The 25288-nt window shown below is 43.8% G+C and overlaps 2 protein-coding genes across 2 annotated transcripts in view; both read left to right on the top strand.

Moving 5' to 3' along the window:
* The window catches only part of zc3h3 (zinc finger CCCH-type containing 3), a 55486-nt gene extending 41046 nt beyond the window's left edge, over window positions 1–14440 (top strand). The window contains exons 6-12 of the mRNA XM_018670918.1: window positions 1342–1417; window positions 1805–1960; window positions 2572–2641; window positions 5131–5262; window positions 11048–11211; window positions 11287–11450; window positions 14180–14440. Of these exons, the coding sequence (XP_018526434.1) occupies window positions 1342–1417; window positions 1805–1960; window positions 2572–2641; window positions 5131–5262; window positions 11048–11211; window positions 11287–11450; window positions 14180–14211 (794 nt within the window). The 3' untranslated portion in view covers window positions 14212–14440. The remainder of the gene's footprint in view (window positions 1–1341; window positions 1418–1804; window positions 1961–2571; window positions 2642–5130; window positions 5263–11047; window positions 11212–11286; window positions 11451–14179) is intronic.
* A 6549-nt stretch (window positions 14441–20989) lies between these two features.
* Window positions 20990–25053, top strand: mafaa (v-maf avian musculoaponeurotic fibrosarcoma oncogene homolog Aa). The gene has a single exon (XM_018670927.2). It carries the CDS (start codon window positions 21982–21984, stop codon window positions 22915–22917), a length of 936 nt encoding a protein of 311 aa, XP_018526443.1. The 5' UTR covers window positions 20990–21981; the 3' UTR covers window positions 22918–25053.
* The last annotated feature ends 235 nt before the right edge of the window (window positions 25054–25288 follow it).

Genomic DNA, 25288 nt, shown 5'->3' with positions numbered 1-25288 from the left:
GCCCGAGACAACTGACCCGGTGTTCCCCCAGAGTTGGCGGCGCTGGTCATCTGTAACCTCAACCTCCTCACTTCCTTCCTCCGTCCTCTTTCCCGCTCTTGTTCATGACATCCAACAACCATACACACACACACACACACACACACATACACACACCTTTCCCTCCAGTGTTTGTAGAGTGCATTGGGTACATTGTGTTTATGATGTTCTCAGACAGAGCTGGACGTCACGTTTGGCTTTGGCACCTATACGTCAAACCACCACAGTATAAATAACCAGTCACATATCAGGTTGTTACTGCATGTGGCTGCACAAACACACTCAGACAGCTTCTGTTCCATCATATCTGACATGAATAGTTCTAATAGTATTTTTTTTTAATTTAATTTAGGTCAGATGTATGTAATATAACACCATAAGGGAATGCAAGATGAATACCCTTTAAATAATGATGATTAAATCAAAAGAAAGACAAAAAGAAAACACCACCTCTCTCATGTCAGATATGTTTCAGTGTTTTATCACCATGCAAAACCAATAGCTTGTAATATTGTGGAAACATATCACAGCATAAGTCATTTAGGAGGAGTTTATTCCTGATGGCACATGCACAAATTTCTCCTGGATATTGTGTCATTTTGTTATTGAAAACCAATGATCACAGTGTAAAGTATTTAGGAGCGAAAAACTGTACTGGCTGTAGTTAACATCCTACTGTAAATGCTTGATTATATTTAATATCCTTTATTTTGGGGGCTATCCATTCTCACCTTGTTAAATAGCACAATTAACACTTTATTTACTAGGTAGCAACGTTTCAATGGCTCCATCAGGCATTTGATTCAACAAGTAAAAATCAACACATATTGACAAACCATAACTTTAACTTTAGTGATGATTATCAGCAGAATAATTACAACATAAACCAAAATGAGAGCAAAATACATTGTATCAATAAATATTCAGGGGAAACTGCAAGAAACAAGAAACATGTTCAGAAAGAATTCTGTAGGAATTTTGTACAAACAATGCCTGAGACAACACCTTCATCAATACCATTTTACCGTTTACTGTCATTTGGAAACGTACCTGTTTTTTGTAGGTGGAGATGGTTGAGCCTGAAGTGTTAGAATGTATCAGTGATGCCTGTTGTAGAGGATGTAATTACACCTTGTAAAAAGCTCCACTGAGATGCTGGGAAATTAATGTGGCAGAGGTTTATGTTCTCACCAGGACGTTTGACTTGCTGTGGAGGTTGTTGCCCATATTAAACTGAAAGCTGTATATGAGACATTTTCATGCCTTCAGATTTCCTGGTTTGTCTCTTTTCTCCACATTTAGGAAGGTCCTTCAGCCCCCACGTCTCATACATGATTCCTGCTTGGAACCGACCCTCCAGCACTCGTCACTTAGCCAGGTAGGCTCTCCAGTATAAGTAGTGTTAACATTTCTACAAACATATCCAACTTTTAAACTTTTTAATTAGTAACCTTTATATGTGGGCCATCCTGCTGGCTCCTCTCATACAACAGCCTCGTCTTGAAATCAAATCCAGCCAAGACTGTTGCATTTGATTCCCCCCCCCCAATATTAACTGCCTCTCATCGCTGTCAGCTAAGGGCTGTAAAGCCAGAAGTAATCTTGAAATTAAAATTAGCATATGGAGGATACCTCTACCCAAAGCCCCTCATAGGGGTGAGAGTTGAAACTCTAATCCTGACATAGTTTGTCCTCTTAAGTTACAACAGGCTGCTTATCATTGATTTGTGGAAACCTGTGGTTTGTCTGTGTTTTCTAAAACAAGTCGTGCAGTTCAGCGGAGCCTCGCCATAATCAGACATGCTCGTCAGAAGAAGCAGCACAAGCAGTACTGTATGTACTACAACCGCTTCGGCAAGTGTAACCGTGGCAACAGCTGCCCCTACATACACGACCCAGACAAGGTGGCCGTCTGCACAAGGTAACATAAACACACAATGTCATATTAAAATGGGAATCATCCTGAACAACAGGAGGGAAAAGTTCAGTGTTTGAGTTTGATGCTTGATCCTCAGTAAAAGGAGAAAATCTTCCCACTGTACCCAGTGTACATCTGATGCTCGTGAAGTGGCGATTAATTTCAGACATCTAAGTTCTGAGATGTCCCAAAAATCCCAATCCAGATGCTATCAAAGCTGGGATGTACAGAAAGTTCCCCTGGTTGAATCCTGTTGCTAAACTAAAGCCAAAGATTACACTTAACATTCAGCAGTTAAAATCAGTACACTTTCACAGTACAGTTTCTGGGTCAGTTTTGGATAAATTCAGCAACCACGACCTGATGTTTTTGTTCCAATGGCAACAACGAAGCAACAGAATCAGGACCAGGTCTGATCAGCACCTCTGTCTGGTTGCTTCTCCATAGAAACAGCACCTGAGGCACATGAGTATTGTAGTATTTTAGAGCCCTTTGCTATATGAAATCCTTAGGAACAACTTTGGAATAATTATCAAAAAGCTAGTGTCAGTACATTATCCTGGAGGCTCCGGTGCCGGTGTTATTTCAGGCGTGTTTCTGTTGTTTATGTGCAGGTTTCTGCGAGGGACGTGCAAACAGGCGGACGGGACCTGCCCATTCTCCCATAAGGTGGCTAAGGAGAAGGTAACAGCCTCTTGGACAACCTAGTGTTTTATGGGTTTTCATTGCAAAGGCCAGGGTTGGGTACAGTGTGTAGGTATAAGATGACACAGTATTGGGTGCAGTCATTGCATATCATATTTGCGCTCTTGGCACCGCTCCTGTTTCCATGACACAGGAAGGAGTGAGGAAGACTTGACCTGGTGGGGTGTTCAGGGAGAGGCTCATGGGTAAACGAACAGCCTAAGGGTTCGAGGTTGTGGCAGGAGGGTGACCTGTTTGATGTACAGACCAGCTGATTTTTTTTTTTTTCTCAAATGTGTGAGTTTCACACCGGTGTTTGGATCTGGTTTACACATAGAACAAAATGGGACACAATCTTTACCTCAGATATATTATTAGCTACGTTATCATGCTCGTGAACAACAGTAACTCAAGTCAGTATAGCACTAGGTGTTACAGCTGAAATTGATATCATGGTATTTAGTCAAAATTATGGACAACAATTTTGATAAATAATTAAATGCTAAATAAAACTTCAGCTCAGACCTTGGAAATTGTGATGAGCATGTTCAACAAACGATGTATGATTAATCAATTAAGCTACTGTAGACATTTGTCTGATTTATCAATAACAAAAATATTTGTTAGTTGCAGCCCTAAAAATGTTAATAAGAATTTTTTTTTTTTATAGTAATTTATATTGCAATGTGACAGGTGTTTGCAAAATGACATCTAAAATCACCTGCTGGTCATTTCAGTGAACTGTAATACAAATACTGACCAGTTCATTTTGTTGGCTTCAGTTTTCTTTAAGATAAAAAAAAAGTCAAACTTAATTTATTTTAAGTGATTTTTCTTTTGTCGTATTATAATTCAACCAGAGGTTTTATAATATTGAGTCACACACAGACCAAACTCAGTTCCAGCAAACCAAACTCTGAGCAGGGATGGACAGTGAATCCAGTTTACTGCATTACGTTATATTATGAACTGACTTAAAGTGGCTTAAATCACAGTTGTCTATAAACTCAATAATTCAGCCAACAGCCCAGCATCTTTAACTGGTAGTAATTTATACAGGATAAGCATATCATAAGTGAGCCAATGTCAGTATAGAAAAAAGACATATTGATATCAAGGTACATTTTTCCTGACACAGATTTTTGGTCAGTGTCACTCCATCTCCTCTTAGATTCCAGGAAGTCAGTCCTGCATTCATTAAAACTCTGCCTCCAGATTCATTCCATTTGTTGTTTGAAGTCATATCACATTGTGTCACCTGGTCGCTCCATCCACATTTGGCCAAAACCACCAGCTGAGCTGCGTGGATGTGTGTGTGTGTGTGTGCTTTCCTGCCCGTGTATGGGAAAGTGTAACCATTCAAAAAGGGAAACCTGTTTTTTCCTTTTTTTTCCACTTGAGACAAACAACCCCAAACAACAGGTGCCTTGCCTCACCCTCCACACACACACACACACACACACACACACACACTCACACACGCACAATGCCCGGCACCTGTGTTGGTTGTCACACTGCTGCCTGTAAGTGCTGAGAGCCCAGCTGTCTGTTTGTAACGCCACCTCTACAGCAGCTCCCCCTCCTCACCCCAGAAAAAACCTTTGGCCCCTCCCTCCCCAGGATACACCCGCTCTTATTTCATGCAGACTCCATAAACAGGACTGTATGGGGGTCTTAGGGAGAAGAGGGCTGATATGTGTGGGGGGTGTGTGTGCAGGGTTATACACCCAGCAGCCATCCGAACCTGATCCGGGCACTGGTGCGTATAGGCGAGCCCGAAGCCTGAATCCTACACCCCACCCTCCTGTTCCCCCACAACCACAAATACCTCGCAACCAGACACCCCTGAGTCTACTCCCCTGGTATCAGTCCCCCTCACACCCGGGAACCCCATCCTCACCCCCCACCCCCTTCACCACTGGCCCAGTCTGTGCACACATCCAGAGCACATAAACACATCATGAGAGCTGGACAAGCTGCAGCCTGGATAAATATTTCTGTAGCAGTTAATTAGGTAGAACCCAATGAGGTGGAGTCCCTCTCACACCGACCCCCCCACCCCACCCCAATCGTTCCCCACTGACCACCCCACCCCCCCAGAGGTATATTTAGACCGGCCTCCACCAGGCTCGCCCCCGCACGCCAAACAGTAGATCTCCCTGCACACACACACACACGCTGTCAAGACACACATTCACTCTCACTCTGCCGCTGTCAACTGCAATTAAGGTCATTTAGCTGCTCAGAGTGACAGATCACTTGGCACACGGGACACGCCTGAGCTGTACATGACGGTTTTAGAACCACACCTTTGTTTACAAACTCATATAATCTCATGCTCTTATCACTCCTGCCATCTTCCTCACTGGGTTGTTGTTTTCTTTATTTACATCTATGTTCTGATCAACTGTTTCATGTTGTAGGACTTTGTACTTTGAACAGTTTCTCAGCTTCACATGGCATATGTGTTTGTGTCTGACTCTCTCCAGATGCCCGTGTGTTCTTACTTCCTGAAGGGAATCTGTAACAACAGCGACTGTCCCTACAGTCATGTCTACGTGTCCCGCAAAGCTGAAGTGTGCGAGGACTTTGTCAAAGGCTACTGTCCTGAGGGAGAGAAGGTAAAACACAAACACACAAAAGACATTTAATCTGAGGGAGCACTTCAGACTATAGTTCATAAATTCTTAATCCAACCTGTTCAGTTTAAGTTTCTTATTCTGTTTTCTAATTCCTCCATCCATGCAACCCCCCCCACCCCCACCCCCCACCCCCCATATGTACCAAGCTAACACAACACATAAAGTCACAAAAGATTTACAGAAGACCTGCTTGGGTTTAAATGTGAAATTAGAGTCCACAGCTGGAGTCTAATTTGCAGTCCAGATGTTTTCACACACCTGTAACACACACCTGGTGTTCCACAGCATCTCGGACATCACAGTGTGAGATGAAACGTAATATAAAGGATACAGAGTGAATTAATGTGTTTTGTCACTCGATTTCTCACCTGAAAAGCCAGTGTCTTCAGCCATGACTCAACCATTTATTTTTAAATATTTTCTTCTGTTCTCAGTGACTTCAGCTCACTGAGCTCTTGATATTGTTGTACCTTAAATATAAGTTTAGTCTTGTGCACTGCCAGCTGAAGATGTGTTATCATTAGACAGGACAAGAGAAAGTACAGCCAGAATATATCAGTTTAGGGAGTGAGTCTAAACAAAAATTGCTGCTTTTGTGGAGTGTTGACCAGTGTTGATGCTGGAAATAAAGCTGTGGCATCTTCTGTGACACCATGTGCGCCAACGCCAACAAGCATCCAGCCCCTGGCAATGTGCAGAGTTGTTTAAACCTCTGGCAGACATGCATATAAATCTGCCTTTAACCCACTCATATGAGACAGAAATCACAGGGTACACTCTGGTTGTCAGTGTTCAGACTCACGTCTGCAGATGCAGGTCTAGAAGCTGCAGTGCTAAAATACTGAGTTACAAAGCAGCAAATAAAATAAGGTTTCACTGAACACTTTTCCCTGCTTGCTTACTGTTGAGTGCATATTGTCCTGCACTCTTTCTCTCCTGCTCACTCACTTAAATAACATCAGTATCTTTAAATGAAGTTGGGCAGTATCTGAGCAGACCAGGGATGTGGACACTGATCATCTGATGTTTGTTGACCCATTCAGATCAACCAGCAACACCGGTTTAACCTGTATCACTCAGTCTGAATGGAATAATTGAAATAAAACACTGTCACTTCATATTTGTTTGATCTCACTACATGTTTATGTAGCACTGCACTGGCACCACTGTCTGATCAGTGTTCTTTTTTCAGCTGTGCTCTTCATTTGAGCGCACAATTATATTGTACAACATGTATATAGTTCCACTGAAGTTAAACTGAGGCTTAGGTAAACAAGTAGTTTGGTAACCAATGCCCCCCGCACACACACATGTACACAGTGACACACAGGCAGGAACAGCTGCAGGGGGTGGTGGTCCATAATGGCATAACTGTAGTGTCTGAGTGACACATTGAGGGCCTGATGGGTAACAGAGAGCCACCTACACATGACAAGAGACACTCGAGTCACCCCCCCCCCCCACACCACACACACACACACACACACACTGGCCTTGACGTCCTCCCCCCTGCTCTGTCTTTACCTCTCTTTGTCTCCCCCTTTCTCTCCCTTTTCTCCTCTCTCTGCTTGTTTTTGAGTGTCGAGTGTGAAACAGATGCTTTTTCACACTGTCAGACCTCATTTAAATAGTGCATGGGGAAATGAGGATATAGAAAACAAAAGGGATATTAATATTTATTCTATTAGCTGAAGTGCTTAGGTCTGTGATTTTTGCCGTGTGTGTGTGTTTGTATGTGTGTGTGAGTGTATTTGTGCCTGTGTGCATGTGTGTCTGTGTTTATGGAGCGCTGCACTGTGAGGCTCTGGCGGCTCTATGATGGATAGCAGGCAGTAATTATAGATGAGAAAACTGCTGAGGATGGCACTATGGGCCAGGCAGGCAGACACTCCAGCAGCTCAGGGGTTAAGTCTGCTCCTCGCCTCCATCCTCATCCTCCTCCTCCTCCTCCTCCTCCTCACAGACTTGCTGCCATCCTGCCTCATCCTGGCTTTGTCTCACACTCACCCTCCACCTCACAGGATCGGTCTGTGCTTCCCTAATTGTCCCTTTGGTTTCTTTACTCCACGGCATCAATTTATAGCCATTTTCAGTCTTTCAGATGTTGATCTTGCATCAGGTACATCCTCTTGGTTTAAGCCCACAGTCGCTCACCAGGCATCATTGGGCGTCTGTGGCCGGCTGTCATCCATAGTTTCTGGAAGGTTGGCTATAGTTAACTTTTATCGGCCTTTATTAATGGCCATTCGGACGATTCAGCATGTTGAAGCTACGTCCGTGCCAGTCGGTAACAGAGAGCTGTCTGATCGGCTGTTTAGTGTAATGAATCAGTGAATTAATCCTTTTTAATGCAGTTTCTCCTTTTCACTGCTGCCTTTCCTCTTTTTTCCCACAAGCAAAAAAGAACCAGCATGGAGAAAAATATCACAGTGACAATTACATTTTTAAATGTAACTGTCTAAAGGTTCAGGTTTTTTTTTTAATTCATACATATATAAATATTGAGTGTGCCATGCAGTTGCAAAACACGCAGCAAACTTTGTTGTGTACTTTGTATATTTTTTGGGACTTTTTTTACTCTGAATTCAGAAATCCACAAAATCTTTCCACCATTCTTCTCTGCTGTTAAATTTCATTACTTCTGTTGTGCATCAGTGACAGAATCCAACTGAATTCACCTTGTGGAGGTCTGCATATTTGGAGTCAAAGTTCAGTGTAGCTGGACTTTTGCCACACAGCCTGGGGGAAAAATCAGTGTGATATGTTTCGTGATAGTTCCTGCATTTTTGCTTGCACACCCTGTCTTCTAATTAAAGATTCCAGTGACTCTAAGGCTGGAATTTTTGTTAAAATAAAATACTCAATGGTCTGTGTTGGTGCAGGTGTGCTGCTACATTATATGGTGAGATGATGAAGTCCACTCTGACCAATACATCCTTGGATGTGAAGGCTTATCATACGTCCAGACATTGCACAGATATTAAAAAGAAAATAAGACAGAATTTTACAAAAGTTTTCACAGACACACTGATTTTCTCCTTCGTCAGGATGATCATCATGTAAATTACAATGTAATATACCAGGAATGTTTGCTTGTTCATACTGTAATTGACTGGCCAGTGAATTTCAGTTTTCTGGATGATGTTGCATCACGTCGTGGCAGAAGAGTTGAACCTGCCTCACCTTTTGCTCCAACATAATGCAACAGGATGACCCTGTTTTTTCTCTCACTTTAGCTCGAAGCATTGGCACCGACTGTGTCAACACAGTGATCTAATGACACTGAACACCCCCCATTTTTCTCACTATTTTCCTCCTTGTAATCATAATAATCGATCAACCTGGGCTCATTTATTGTTCTATTCCACTCACTATAAGCTGCTCCAGACGAGTGTCGGCTTAATGGCCAAGATGTAAATGCATGTGATGTCCCTTTTTTTTATTTTACTGTCTTTTCCATCTCCCGCCCTCCCTTCCTCTCTTTTTCTTTCTTGCTTCTTTTGCTACTTCTCCTAGTCTCTTGGTAAATGTGCTGACTCCTCCTGGTTTTGGCCCAGCAGAGAGCTCTCTAATAGGCCCCAGAGACATCCCAGCATTCCTTAAATCAAGTGGAAAATTGTTAACTTGGTGTGGGATAAAGATGTTCTGTCCACTTTAGCTTTTTCCTCCCATCTCCCATCTCTCTCTCCCCCTCTCTCTCTCTCTCTCTCTTGCTCTGTCTTTTTATGAAAATCTGGATGTATGGAGCTGTGGAGACACAGCTTTTACTATCAATTTCTCCGACACTTTCTGTTTCTCACACAGGTAAAGTGCTTCAGCTTTAACTCTTGTCATCCCATCACGCTCTATCCCCATGTGATGAGTGATGGTGTGTTTTTTGTTGTGTTTTTAATTTGTTTGTCAGTAGTGACAACTAAACGTCTAATCTGGCTTCTGTCATTTATTGAGATGTGCACAGTCGCATGTCAAATTATATAACTGCTGTTCATCACATTGAACAGTATGGTAATTAGGGCTTAATCAGGGTTTTCCGCAGTGGAGACACAGCATTTGCTACCTCACCCACCACCTCCACTAACCAATTTCCTGAGTGAAACTCTGTTTGTGATTATGTCTAAAATGACGATCAGTATTTCGCCTAATGCTGATTATCTCATTTTTTGCTGTACAGTAAAAAGGATCAGGCCTGTAGCTACAGCTACAGTATGGGAAGCAGAGAGCTGTTAGAGTACTGTGTGATTGATCAGGAAGTTTACCAGCTGCTCAACAGTGAGTCCTCAATTTGATGCACCAGAGATCTGTTTAATCAACTGTGGAAAAATATCATGAGAATCATAGTTATCACAGACTTCACTGTGCAGCCCTGATGGAAATGCAGAGTCTTTTGGTGCTTTCACTGGAATCAGATTGGATGAATCTGGATCAGGCTCATGGTTTTTATTTAGACAACAAACTGGTCTGGTGCTGAAATGATGAGTCACAGAATCTATTAATCAGTCAATAGAAGTCTGACTCCAGCCTCATAAATCTCCTCAGTGTTTTATTGTTTTATACCTTTTTGGTCTACCTTCGACTGTATTTTCAGTGGGATGTTTATGCTTTTATCAATGTTGACAGTAGAGAGAGAACAGGAAATGATGGTAGATAGATGAGGAACGACATGCAACAAAGGTCCCCGACTCGAACCTTGGATGTTACGGTTCATGGTTGCCGTCTTAAATGTCTTAAATAATAATTTTTTTGCAGTTATAAAATCAAGTGTCACGACTCATATAACAGGAGCTGGTGGAGTCAGTAGTGATGTCAGATACCAAACATAGAGCCCGGGGCATCATCGACACCAGTGGCAGGCCTGATTTGTTGAGCGAAATGTTGTGTCAAAACCGCAGCCCTATAAGATGATCCAGAGAAACATTTGACAGCGAGCTGATCCCGGGCCGCCCTGGCACCCAGGGGTGCAGGAACATGGGTGTGAGGGAGGTGAGAGGGGCTCTGCTGGCAGCGATTCAGGGCTGCTGGGCTCCAGAGAGAGTTGACCAAGAGTCCAATGCGTTACTGGAAAATCGATCTTAAGATCCTTCTCCCCTCCACACACACACACCCCAATACACACTCTATTTCTGGACCAATCTGCTTCTCAGTCCCGCACTCCTCACCCCTCCACACACACAGACACACACACTCCTCGCAGCCTGCACCCCAGAGTGAATATAATTAGCTTTTCTGACAGGTGGGAGGGATCGGATCTCGTGGAGAATGAAGCCACCAATTTACACCCGTATTACACTGTCATACACACTCAGTTGCAAACATGCATGTGAAAGCTCACTCTCCTGTGCACAATGCTCCTCAGAATGACGCTAACTGTGACCCACTCAACCTGCTCAACTTGCACATTAAAGGAGAGGCTGAGTGTCTCTTCTACGTAGTAACTTAAAAAAAGAGTGGACGGAATAACAGAACAAATATCCAGCACGTAATCAGGGGTTGGGTCCTTTTCCCGCTTGAAATCGTGTCACAGAAGTCCTGGTCCAGATCTTCTACTTAAATTGGGTCATGTTTTTGACCTATAAGGATATGAAAGTTTCTGGATTCCATCCAGGTCTTCATGAACCATTCTTAAATTTAAATGTTTCTGCATCTGTCTATATTTTAAAGGGACATCTTCCTCATATGGTATTAGCTTGTTGCTCTATGAGTAGTTGTGACTTTCTTCGTATGATGTAAAACGTCAAACCTGATGGTCTGTGCATCTAACTTCCAGTGTAAGAAGAAACACACACTGGTGTGTCCAGACTTCTCTAAGACTGGCTCCTGCCCCAGAGGAACCCGCTGTAAGCTGCAGCACCGCCAACGCCCCAAACGAAGCACCAGCAACACCTCCACCACACCGGCCAAGAGAGCCCGAACCAAGGAACCCTCCAAGAGGTTAGAAAAGCAGATAGTACAGTTTAATCATTACTGATACAAACAATCATCATCACTAATCATGTTTTTTCTCAGCCCCAGGCCCCGTCTGTCTGTCGTCATGCCACACAGCCCTCAGGCAGCTCCAGGGACGCCCACCGCGGGTCCTCTGGAACTGCCGTCCTACATCTCCCTCTCCAGCTCCCCAGAGGAGGCAGACGCACCGGACACACTGCAAGCCGAGACCTCACAGGTTAAAGGTAACAAAATGCATAACCCAGTGAGTGTAGAGCACCTCAGAGTGACCAGCAGTGAACACAGCACAACTATGTGACATGAAACTGGCAGTTAAGACCATCCGTTCGTTAAAGTGTCCAGGAAGTATTGATTTGTTGATTTGCTGGTCAAATGATAAATAGATGTCCAGGCTGAAACTGGATAAATTTGCTTGAAAATTGATTTTGAATTGTTTTGTTATATGTTACATATAACTGCTTTTACAAAAGTATTTATGACTGTTTCATTGCATAGCGAGGACCTGCTTCAGGGTGTTGTTAACACTGTATGTAATATAACATCCACAGAAGTTTACTTTTCAAACACACTGAGCCCAGTTTGAACCCAGACGTCTTTTCACATTAATTGCTAAAAAAATACTATCTGAGTGAGGCTGTCCCACTTATTTGTTGTTATTTCCAATCTCCAGATTTGGTGAGTAAAATGTGTAAATTGATAGGAATGATGGCAAAACTGGGTAAATTACCTCCAGGTTGTCAAAAATAGAGGACTTAAGAGGACTAACTGTGCTGACTACTAGTGTCAGCCATATTTTCTAAAGATGGATTGTGGAAGGATCTTGTTTGTGGTGAAAGGCACAGGATCATTCCTCAGTTCATGGGAGAGGGGCGTGGTCTAAGCTGCAGACAGATAATGATGATCAGAGCCAGGCTGTGGAGTGAGCGTGATGATGCTCAGGGGAGGAGTAATAATGCTCAGAGGACAGAGGTAATAACATTTAGGTTTTGGTTTTGGACAGGAGCACAGCTGAGCTCTCTGTTGACAGACTTGACGGATAGAGGATTAGGAAAGAGGCTGCCTCCCCCAATCCTTCCCATTCTCCCCCCTCCTCCTCCCACCAGTCTTGACCATCCACCTGCCCCTGCCTGCTGGACACACTCGCACACAAACTGGCTGGCACTGCACTGTAACATTTGACCGACTCTAACACCTGTGTTCAACCTGTCGTAGCACGCAACTCATTACCCAACAGTTCCACTCCTTCATTTTATTTAACTTTTGATTTCGATTTCACCTGATGATCATATGGTGCGTAACAGCCAGGAGTCAGGTTGTGATCGTCTCAACACTTTGAAAATATTTCCTGGGTACTTCTCTAAAGATTGCCTAAAAAATGAGTTGCATCATTTTAATTACTAGCCTTGACAAATAAGTTCTTATCCTTGTGTGCATTTTAATGAACTAATTTAAGTCTGAAAATAACTCAATATTTTATCTTGACTAAAGAGATGACAGAGGTGTTTCTTTTTCATTGACAAACAAATAGAAAATTTGGTGGAAGCACTTATTATCAAACTATATATACAGGCACTGAACACCATATGAATACTAAAAGCTATAATGGTTTGGATTGATCATATTCCTGCTGGACGGTGACAAATCGGTCACTATTTTAATTCAACCTGAGGAATCCATGACAAATTCTGTTTCTAGTCACTCTTATTTTCCCATTCTTTTGTAATCCTCCTCCTGCTTCATGTTTTATATTTAGTCTGCACTGTTTAGAAACAAGCGCGACCTTTGACCTGACCTGAGACACCTCGACCCCTATGCCTCTGCACAGACACGCAGCCCAAATTTCTAATAATACTGCTGCAGTAGACGTGTTTGTTTCTCTGTACGTCTCTGTATGTGTTTATCCCTCTGTGCAGGCGACAGCCATGTTTTCATTTTCATCATGTTTTAAGGTTGTCCGTCTGAGGGAATTTCTTCAGATTCGGCACAAACATTCACTTAAGGACTCGAGGATAAACTGATTAGATTTTGGTTGTTAAGGGTCACAGGTCAAAGTCACACTGAAGAATTCATACGCTAAATATATATAGACAAAATTTCACACAAATGTCTGTTAGGATAAAATAATGAAGTGGTCAGTTTCACTGTGGCAGCATAACGTTCTGTAAAAACACTTTTCTAGCCATCATCCAGCACCATAACTCAGGAACAGAAGGGGAGATTGTGACCATATTTCCTGCAACTTGACTGGTTGACAGAGGCATTCAACTGCTTCATTTAATGCATGTATATGTGTGTAGGCCTACAGTATACAGTATATAAGGTTGGATGGATGTGTTGCATATATATATATATATATGAAACATGGTGTGTTCACACCTCACAGTATCTCCTCAATCGCAGTTCTGATCTCTGACGAGCAGGCGTCACTGAGCGTGGTTTGTAACACAAGTTTACACTATAATAAATATGTCACTCAGTGCAACAGTACAGCTCATCTATGTGTCTGAACACACACAAACACACACGTGATCCAGGGATCACTCCCTCGTCTCTCCACCCCTTCTGTCCGGTTGGTTTGTGCTCTTAAGTATTACTAATGACCCTATGGTCCCTCGCTATCACACCGCACCACCCAGAGCCTCATTAAAGGTGGAACTCAGCCAAACAAGCTCCTCTTCACTTTGCATAAATTAGCTCTGATGCAATGTATCACTGCCACACTGCGAAATGCACACACACACACACACACCTTCATCCATCCCTGTTGTCCTGCTCTCTTCCTCATTTACTCATCAGCTGAGATGTCATCACTCAGCGTTTCAGCAGGATTCAACACAAAGGAGATCAGAGTCAGTTACGCTTGAGGGAACACACACCTCGTCATTTTATAACTCTATCTCTTTGTCATTTCATTTCTGCCAATACTCTTTAATCTCCTGCGTTTCTTCCACAGAGAAGAAGCTGCAGATCAAGCCTCGGCTGTAAGACCACAGAGACCAGCGGCAGTGGAGGTGAACAACACTTATCACTGATTTCTGAGCTGCAGGTTTGTCCTGACAGGTGTTTCTGTGTCTCTTCCTTATGAATTAACTCAGGGCCTGAAAGTTTTATCCTCTATATCCACACATCAAGTTTACATATCAGTTTGGATGTTTACAGATTTTATCATCAGGTTTTGTAAATTGAAAAAAGACAAATAAAGTATCAACTCTCACTGTGTGTTGATTCACAGACTCTTTTTGACACGTGAAGTCAGTGTTGTGAGAGTGTTTATAGGCTGTGAGTGCGTTTCTGTTTCTGAGCGGCGGTGTCGTCACATCGCCCGAGCGTTTTCATCAGGAAGGTGGTGACAGAAGCAGCAGTGCCCCTCACTTTAAAGGCCTGGAGAGGAGACACATGAGCGCACGGTGACTTCATCCTCACCATACTGTGAGTGTGTGTTTGTGTGTGTGAGAGAGAAAGTGTGCACAGGGAAGTTTATCATTAAAAGAACCACAGTTTTACTTCTTGTACACAACATTTGAAAACAGTTTTTCTCTCTCTTCTGTTCCATCCACACTGAAGACCCATTTGGACAGGACTAACATCACAAAGGGAGGTCGGGGTAGTTTAATGCATTTTTCCGGACAGTATTTTAACCCTCAGGAAATGACAGGATATGGTCTGTAATAGACGAGGGCATTCTGCAGGACAAAGCTACCAGATAATACCAGTGCCTACCTAACCGTGCATTTTTATGTGGTTCTTTTGATGGTCTTTTCCTGTCGTGGCATTAATTCACAAATACGCCTGAATGTTGCTGCCAATATTAGATTAAATTACATTAAATTAGCAAAAACATTTTTTGACTTCTGCTGTTTTCACACAAAAGTCACATTTCACCCTGAGATGATTTAAAAAGATTTTTTTCTGTCTTTTCTGACAGAAAAAAACTGAAAGACAGGATTTAAATTACCATCGATTTTTTTCAGTCTGTTCCCTCCGTTTGTCTCCATCTCCTTAACTATTCCTCTGTCCTTCATCTCTCTTCATCACCTCTTTGTGATCTAAATGGAGTGGTAGTACAGAGTGTGACACAGAGAGGATGCTGGGACATGTAAGTCATCTGCTGCTCTGCAGAGCTCAGACCTCCACTAATAAAACTATTAATACACTGTGTGAATAAGTGAGAGTGTGTGAGTGCCTTGCCTCATATTTACAACATTAATACGCTATTTAACTGAGGCATCGTCACAGCGACAAACAAGCGGCATGAAACTCTAGGGGGGGCAGGACGTTAATAAACAGCCAGGAGGTCACGATGCATGTACTGTACATTTACAGACCTGCACAAGTTAACAAGGTGAGGGCACCCAGCAGAAGAAACGCCACTCACTTTTCTCAGAATGTCCACACTAATGCAGAGAAGTTTGCTTTTTGTCTGTTAAAGGAGATATTTTGCTATCGCTACATAGGCAATGCTAACATTAACAGTGTTTACTTACCGGTCTAGGAATGTTGCAAGTTCAGCACCAGACTTATTTTCTTTACTTGCCAAAAGCTGTCTCTAGTGGTGGAATGTAGCTGCAACGTTTGGCTTCTATTTCTATCATTTCTTTTCCTCTACTGAAGTTAGCATGCTAACCAGCTAGCCCCGGACCAGCGACCTGTCTCATCACTTTTTGATAGTGACTCGCTGTAGCGTCCAGACTGCCCTGAGGAAGTAGTGCTGCAGAGAAGGCGTATTCTAACCTCTGAAGCTCTTGGCAAATGACCATCACCACCACCTGCTCCTGGCAAGAAACCATGTAATGGCATCCATCTGGTAAGGAGGGTTTCTGCACACAAACAATTTCCAGCATATCAAAGCCACACATTTTTACATTTGTGTTTGCATACAGTTAAATAATGAGCTTTAGAGGTGTCACTGTGTGTATTCTTGTCAGTTTTGGATGCCTACTTCCAGTGTTTATGCTAAGCTAAGCTAACCATGTTCTAATGTTTTCCTAACTCACACCACAGGATGGACTCGTGCTTTAAAAGTGTCCAATCTAAGTGGCTTTTTACAAAGCTGATTTTGAAGATTAAAACATGTTTGTGAACCAGCATTTCCAGCTTTATCAGTATTATTGGGAACTTGACTTCCGTCGCTTGATTGTCATTTAGCAACTCAAAAACCTTCAATGTAGATATTCTGCCAGTTTAACTGTGTTGAATACATTTTGTCAGGATGGATATTCTGTGTGTGTGTGTGTGTGTGTGTGTGTGTGTGTGTGTGTGTGTGACTGCTCAACCTGATTCTCTCTCAGATGTATTGACAGCAGCGAGCGGAGATGGAGAGCTCGACATGTTTCTCAGAAAAGGCAGGAGACAGGGAGCCATCACTCTTCTCTTCTCACCACACGTTTTTTCCCTTCCTCCTCCTCCTCCTCCTCCTCCTCCTCCTCCTCACCCTCACCCACATAGCTCCTCTCCTGCGCTGAAGACATAAGTGCCTTAGACAGATGTCTGCTGCCTCTTGTCTAAAACCCTCAACGCGAGCTGCTGAGCTCGGCAAACTCTAATTAAGATCAATATTTCAATTTTTAGTAAAAGCGCACGAGACGGAGAGAAGACGGAGGGAGAGAAATCATCTGTCCACGGAGATTCGCAGAGACAAAAGGAAAGGTCAACTGTGATTCTTCATCGTGTGTGTTTGTGTGAGAGAGTGTGTGAGTTTGAGAGATTTGATAAGAACTAGTTTATATGAGTGTGTGAGGATCAAAATCCTCTTTTCTCTCTGGGAGTTCTCTCCTGTTTAGCTTAACTTCCTTTGTAGGATAGTTTCAGTTTATTGCAACTTGGATCTTGTTTTTGTAATGCTGGCCATCGATCTTATTTCTTCCAACACTATGCTCAATAAATAGTTAGATAACCTGACTAACTTCACTAATTATCAATGGGGAAAGTTGTTCAGCTGCCAGTGTTCAATAAAAACAAAAGAGGAGCGATTCAGATCATTCAGAGAACATTAGGTTAGATAAGAAGCTGCTAACGTAAAAGGTTACATGATAAAATACTAAAGATGCTCATAGGTAACACACCTAAAAAAAAACATGACAAAACAGAACCTAAAAATAATATTAAAAACACATCCAGTATCACAGAAAACATGCCAGTATAACATGATTGATGCACAAAAATCCTCCTGTGATGTTTTGTGGAGGTTCAATCAGATTTCAGTTCTCTTGGTTCTTTCTACTGACACTGAAGGATGTCCGTTAACTGAGGACAAACAACCTGGACTGCGTCTTTTGAAACAGAATTAATATTTTATGACCTGACAAAACTCAAAAACTTACTTAAAATTATTAGGATTATGCTTTAGATAATTAACCTTAAAGAAGTCTGGAAACAAAGCTCCAGAGGAGGGAAACTTCTTTGAAAAAGAAAACAAGGACAAACAGTTGAGTTATGAAATCAACTGTCTTTTGTAAACATCCCTCACAGTTTATAGAACCACTGCTCATCTGTTTGACTTCTTTGTAAGATGGTGCACACCTTATGATTGATGGACTGATTGTAATTACACAGAAGTAGATGACTAATTGGATCAAGTTGGACTGACTTTGTCTCGGCCAGTTGCTGTCGGCAGTTCGGAGATAAAATCTATTCTGTCTAATTGTTGTCTTTCCCCTTCAACATAGTGCTTGGAGTTCTTCCAGCCCGGCAGGAATCCTCCAAAACCTACTGATCACCACACCAACACTACGTCTGATCCAGTCACCACCAGCTGTTTTAAACATGTTTTATATTTACAACTAGAATCAGGACCTTTAACAGCAGTGGGGAAAACCAAAACAGGTGAGAAAGTAGAGATTCTTTTCTAATTCACTTTGGGTTCAGCTCAGAGCTGCAGTTCACCTCAGTCTGATGAAGTTCTCTGTCCTCTCACTCACTGTGGAATCTACAGTCTGTTGCTTTCCTCTCTCCATCCACCATCTCATCAGGATCTAGTTTTTTTTCCCTCCTCCACGTGGAGTGCAGATTCATCAGCGAGGCAAACTCTTTTTGATGAATGTCTGCTTCTGTTTTGGTACGTGAACACATGTCAACTCGTGTTCTTGCAGGATTTTGGCTGTCGCATAACAATGCAGCTGTAATCAGGGCTGATGTATGACCCTGCGTGTTGTCTCTCTGTTTACTTAGTTATTCACCATTCACTTTTTGTGACTGTTGTTTGGGCCTGTTCCCAGCTTTAGTGATGTTACTGGTCTGTGATTTCAGTATTTACCTTGGTGAGTACACTGTTTTCACCAAAGGAAAAAACTACAAGAGCAGCACCCGAGTTGTAATTGGCCTTGAAGTTTAGTTTCTCATTTCCCTCCTTTCAGCTCAGCGTCTGTGTTCTCACATTTTCTGCTTCTTAAAGACCAGAAACCTTTCATCACACATGGCGAACAAACATGATTTCTATACAAGCGAGTCCTCGAACGTGTGGTCAGACTCCTGCTTTCTAAAGTAAGCCTCCCTGTTAACTTCACCGTCCGTGCACATGCATGGGTGCGTGCGTGCGTGTGTTCATGCCACATCCCTGCACAATTAAAGCTGATTCCTCCACAGCGGCATTAGTGACTTAACGGCGGTGACAAAAACCCTCCAGGCCTCAGATAACCCTGAGCCACCTCGTGGAGCCGGTCTTTTTGGTTTGGATGCCGGCTCGCTTGGCTCAAAGCTCGCCTCGCGGCCGGCTCAAAGCCCACCGTCGATCCTCCACCTTGCTGATGTCCATTTTGCTTAAATCGGTAGAACTGCACTTACAGCGAAGTCCCAATATGCAAAGGCACAATGAAAACCCTGACTTCAAAAATTTATGTCTCAAGCCCTCGGCCGCAGACACTCCCCTTCCCCTGACAATGAATGGACCACAGCAGATCTTCTTAAATGTGCCATTTCAATGCAGACTGCTTAGCTTGGCGTTTGGGGGCCAGTTCCTGCTTATTTGATAAAAAAAAAAACCCCTCTCCTAATGACTTAGCGCACCTAAACTTAAAATACCTTGATATGATTTCCGTCCCTTCATCTCATACTCGTCTTTTCATCCTCGCCAGCAGATTTGAGGCGGGGGTACGGGTTGGGGGTGTGGGGGGTCGCGTATTTCATGGCCACTCCGGACTGGAAGTTAAGCTCAGCAGCTGTGCAAGGTTTTCCTGTTCACATCTGACCAAGTTAAACTTACTGCCACCTGTTTTTTTCCCGCAGATAGGCACTTTATTCCGCAGATATATCACTCACATCTCGGCGGGTGGATGGGACTCTGGGGGGCGGCCTCTGCTGAAAAGGCCAAACGGGTCAGGTGCAGCGGTGTCCCGGTTTAAGCCCTGCTCCCATGATACTTATCACCGGTATCGACATCCTGCTCAAGCCTTCCGCTGTGGTTTGCTTTACACCCCGTGAAAGCCTCTCACCCGGGAGAAAAAGACATATGTGTCCAGAATGGAGACACACACGGTCGGGCTTAATTATCCGTCGATCCGCGGGGATGAGTCTGGATGCAATTTGTGGTTAATTGCGAATGAAAACCCTGTAGACCACCGCCAGGACTATCCAATCATACTTAACCCGCGCGCAGCCACTGCGCGGCCTCCTCGCAGCCTCGCGGAAATGCGGATTGATTTTTGGCAGAGGGGCGCGTGGCCTTAAATCGATCAGTGATTGATAGATTTGGTGTTCTGTGGCATCAGAGGCGTCCTCGCGCTTCTTCACAGAGACTTAAGTGAGCGAGGTGGATACAATAAGCTCTTTTTAATAAAGCTAATGAAAGAGAAGTGTTTGATCCTTTACCTTTCTAAGTTCCTATCAGCTCAAATAAGAGTTCTGCGTTTAATTTGAGCTTCTAACTACAGAACAGAGCTCAGTCTTCCACATATTCTGCACACAGTAACAGTTTAACTCGTTCATAGACGCCGTGTTTCATTTTTACCTCCTGTGTTAATTTTCTGTTTCGGTCATATCTGCACCTTCATCCTTTGTTTATGTGTTTAACCTTTATCCTGCTGTGCAGTTGTTCTTTGCTCTGTGTGACAGATACCAGAGTCTCCAAACATGACCAGTCAACTTCATCCTGATTCCATCTTAACCTCAGTAAGTTTCTTTCTTAGGGGCCAAACGTGGAGAGTTGATCCAGCAGAATCCAGGTCATATTATCATCAGATCAGGTCCATCCTGAGTTTGTGATAAACTCTGAACATATTTTACAATGACACGTAAAGTGACAGTATATACCTAACATAATCTAAACATACAGCAGAATGTCACTATGAAGCCCCTCAGTCTAAAATAGCCTCACTTCTATGTCTCAATAAAAGTGTACAAATATTTTCAAAAACCCTGAATGAACCACCTGGAGGTCATTTTCTTTTCCTGTGAAATGTGAACACACGCGGACAGCCTCATTGCATAACTGACACTGGGTTTTGAAAAGTGTTTCTCTTTTCCGAGTAAACATTTTTTCTCTGAGAAACCAGCGGAGCTCTCATCTTACCCCGCGCTCCACCGTGCAGTAGCATCTGCTCGGTCACTAGAGGGGGGGATCTGCTGCACCTGTTCTCCCCTGCGCGCTCCGCTCGCTTCGGCCCCGCTCGGCTCTTCTCGGCCGACCGCTGCCTGAGTGTGTGTGTGTGTGTGAGTGAGTGTGGAGGCTTTGCTATAGGAGAATGCAAATGCGCCGCTGCGATCTCCTCCCATTGGCCCGTCACACCTCTGTGTGGGAGGGTCGAGGGCCACGCTGTCTTTATAAGTGCAGATTGCCTCTCAGAGCCTCAGTGACACTACGTGGTTGCACCGTGAAGCTCTTAGAAACAACCTGAAGGCCGTTAGAGAGAAAACCAACTGGAATTTATCGCCTCTTGCATAATAACACACACACAGTCAACACGTAAGGTCAACAGCTCGCCCCGCTGAGGGGGGACAGGACCGTGGGGACCGAAGCTGTAAGTACACGCTGCTTGAACTGAATATCTGGACTGAACACAACAACAGGGGACCAGACTCTCCTGTCCCTCCAAGCAGGAGAACTATCCTGCAACTGCACATTAATCTCAGATTCACGTGAAGTTTGAAAACTTCTGCACGTGCCATTCCGTTTTGGATTCCTGGGACTTTTGGCACACCTTTACGCACGCCTGCGCAGCGCTCTGTGACTGTCACACACCGTCTGATGTGATTGTGTGTTAGAAAGTTTAAATCCGCCTGGGACTTCATGATCAAGTTGTAAACAGCAGGAGGCGAAGAAGGATGCTTGGAAAGTATTTATAACACACCGAGCGGAGGAGACGAAATCTTTTCGTGTTACTTGATCGAGCAGAACCGGGGACAGTAAATCACAAGGAGGCAAGTGGGCTGCAGAGGTGAAGCGAGGACAAGACAGGTTGGTGTCTCCAAATTCACCGGGCTCGAGTTTCAGCCGCCCCGGGGGCTCCTGGTATTAAAGCGTGCATTTGACCTGGGATAAGTTGTCAACAAGAGCAGCGAGCGGAGGCAAACTGGCAGGTGTACAAGTTCATTTACATGCATACGTATATTCACGCCACTATATATAGAAGTTGTCTTAGGGACGAGCAGCCTTAATAAGTTTCTCCACCCACCCGCCGGCCCTGCAGCAGCTCCACGCACCGGGCGTGTGCGTGAGTCTATATATACACCATACAGGCTTTTATTCCTCTTCGCAATCTGTATCCGAGAGGGCTGCCTGCCGTCGGTTTGGCTGTGAGGGCAGGAGTCGTCGCATGGACTGACATGGCCACCGACCTCGCCATGAGCGCAGAGCTGCCCAACAGCCCTCTGGCCATCGAGTACGTCAACGACTTTGACCTGATGAAGTTTGAGGTGAAGAAGGAGCCGCCGGAGGCCGACCGCTACTGCCACCGCCTCCCGTCGGGCTCCCTCTCCTCCACCCCGATCAGCACACCCTGCTCCTCCGTGCCTTCCTCGCCCAGCTTCTGCGCCCCGAGCCCGGGCGCGCAGCCCAACCAGAGCCTCACCAACGGGGTCAACAGCAGCGGCAGCAGCAACAACAGCAGCGGCAACAACAATCACAGCAACGCGGGCAAGCCTCAGCTGGAGGACCTGTACTGGATCCCCAGCTACCAGCACCACATCAACCCCGAGGCGCTCAACCTGACCCCGGAGGACGCGGTGGAGGCCCTCATCGGTAACGCGCACCACCATCACCACCACCACCAGGCCTACGAGGGCTTCCGCGGGCAGCAGTACGTCGGGGAGGACCTGTCCACGGCCTCGGCGGCCCACCATCACCAGGCCCATCACCACCACCATCACCACCACCACGGCCACCACGCCCGCCTGGAGGACCGCTTCTCGGACGAGCAGCTGGTCAGCATGACGGTGCGGGAGCTGAACCGGCAGCTGCGGGGCTTCAGCAAGGAGGAGGTGATCCGCCTGAAGCAGAAGAGGCGCACCCTGAAGAACCGGGGCTACGCGCAGTCCTGCCGCTTCAAGCGCGTCCAGCAGAGGCACATGCTCGAGACCGAGAAGTGCACCCTGCAGAACCAGGTGGAGCAGCTGAAGCAGGACGTGGCGCGCCTTGTCAAGGAGAGGGATCTTTATAAAGAGAAGTACGAGAAGCTGGCCAGCCGGACCTACAATGCCGGTGGACCCGCGAACACAAGAGATCCGTCCGGGAAACAGGCCAACACCGAGTTCTTCATGTGAGAGACTGATGATTTGTAGCATAGACTCTGAATTACACCCCCACCCAAACATCCTTGTTACATTAATTTATATTTTTCAGCGTTTGTATTTTGTTTACAGTTATTCTCTCGACAGAAAAGACTTTCACACACAACATCTGAACAAATAAGCGTTAGATGTGCACAGAAGTAATCCTTGTGCGCATTTTAAGTCTTAAAGATGTTTTGGCTAAACTTCTGTAAGCCTACAACGACCTGTCATGTAGTGATGTGGACACATGGGATCACTTAGCCTGTAGACGTTTCTCTGGTGCAACAGAACCGTGGTCAGAAGTCTTACTGAACCAACCTGACATGTGACATGACTGTCTTAATTCAGAGAGAGATGATTTGTCTTAAGAGTGGGGGGAAGAATGATCTTTTTAAAAAATCAAATTGGACTGAAATAGAAGCAGAAAAAGCAATACACCGCCTCTCCTCTGGCTGTAGAGAGCTCCACAGACTGTGTCAGAGAGGTGGAGGCGGTCTGTGATGCAGAGAAGAGACCTTTCAATATTGCAAGTCTATAGTTTCCCATCCCTATTTGCAACCCTGCATGCAGGACATGTATGGTAACCTCCAGTCATCTCCCAGAATCCTTCCACATGTATGGAAAGCATGGCCCATGGTTCTCTCCTCCTCTAACGCTTCTCCTCCTCCCTCCCTCCCTCCCTCCTCTACCATTAGTAAGGCCTGGGTATGCAAAAAGCCACAAAATGTTCCCTCCATAAACTCCCCCCCTGAGAGGTGCAAGGACTGCGGACTAAAACGCAAAAACAATCTGCTACTGCGAAAAAAATGGATGCGTCTTTAACTGCTATTTTCAATCAATTTTTCTATTGTTTTAAAAAAGAAAAGAAAAACGACAAAAAGAGATTAACTGAGCCAGATTTTAGACTGTATTTATTTCCACCTGTACATAATGTGTAGAGAAAAAACAGTTACCTGTGTTATTTTACCTTCTCTCTTTTTAAAGAAAACTGCTTTTGTTGCTTGGATTATTCGAAATGTCTTAATACAAATGTTTGTATGTTACAGCATGCAAATCGTCTATGGTATCCTCCTCCTACTGAACATGTGTAATGTCAAAGGCAAGCCTATACTGCACTAAGAAGAGATCAAACTGGACGAACCTTTTGTTTTCTACTCATAGGACCTTTGATCTGTTGCTCTCTAAAAACCTGGATGTAAATTCGATGAGGTGAAATCCTCATTTATTAGATGGACAAAGGACTGCATTCGCTGCTAAAACTCTATGCACCAACCTGATGATTAAAAAGACTTAGTTTCTTTTTTTCTTTTGTTTTTTACTTTAAAATATTTGTAGAGGAAAATTTCTAGGGCCTGCGGGTTTATTCTGCAGCCCGGTGTCTTAATAAGATCTTGTGTCTGATAGGAGGATGCTTGATTGTTTTTTGAAAAGAGGAGACTTTTGCCTGGTGGTAGAGCTTACTTACTGTTCTTGGAGTAACTCGATGCATTATTCTGTCAACAAAGAAATCCCTGGTTCGTGTGTTTTCTGCTGCCTAGATATATGTGCAATATTGTGCAGAAGTGTCCGAAGCTCAGCCAACCTGTTGGAGGGCGAGATGTGCAGGAAGAGAGACTGGAAATATTTCATTCACATCAAAACGCCACGGAAAAACAACCAGAAAATACGCGATAAATTTGAGATAATTATTATTTCTTGCTCCCCAAAATGCCTGATCTTTTTGTGTGATCAAAAATTAAACTTAATTCTTGCGACCAAATCTAAAAAAAAAGAAAAAAAAAATCTTTTTTAAAATGTAGGCGAGCAACAGATTCTCTTTGGTAACTCTCTTTGTTTTCATTTCATTTTTTGCTTTTTGCATAACCTCAAATTTATAGTCATTTTTCCAAAAGCGACCACAGCCTAAAATTAAAATCCTAATTTGATTTAAAGAAGACTGCGCTCAATGAAAGGCGATAAAAAGGAAAGCAAACTTCTGCACAGTGCTGTTAATGTATATCTGTACATATAATTTCTATATTTATTCAATGAACGTGTCCTAACGTGTCAACAAGTGAAAAACCTACAAAGTGGAACGTTGTTGAGAATCTTGTTTTCATAATGTTTAATAAAAAGTTCTGTCCCAAATCTGTCAGACTGCTGCTGCCGTCATTGTTACAGAGAAGGTTTTATTTTGAAAAAGAAAAAACAAAACAAGAAAGGCTTCCTGCTGTAAATTATTAAACCTTGGACTTTATGTAAGAATCTCATAAATTTCACTTTGTTTTTTTAGGCCAGCTGAGTTTCGCTGCAGATTTATGAACGTGAATAAAAGAAAACCAAAAAAGCAAAATAAACCTGAAAGAAACTGCCCGTTAAATAA

Source organism: Lates calcarifer, linkage group LG17, assembly GCF_001640805.2.
Source record: "Lates calcarifer isolate ASB-BC8 linkage group LG17, TLL_Latcal_v3, whole genome shotgun sequence".
Lineage (NCBI taxonomy): Eukaryota > Metazoa > Chordata > Actinopteri > Centropomidae > Lates > Lates calcarifer.
The sequence above is the reverse complement of the archived record's forward strand: the minus strand, read 5'-3'. Positions and strand labels throughout refer to the sequence as shown.

What these genes read in the sequence shown, in the direction of transcription:
- mafaa (XM_018670927.2), top strand. Translation starts at nt 21,982, where the DNA reads ATGGCCACCGACCTCGCCATGAGCGCAGAGCTGCCCAACAGCCCTCTG.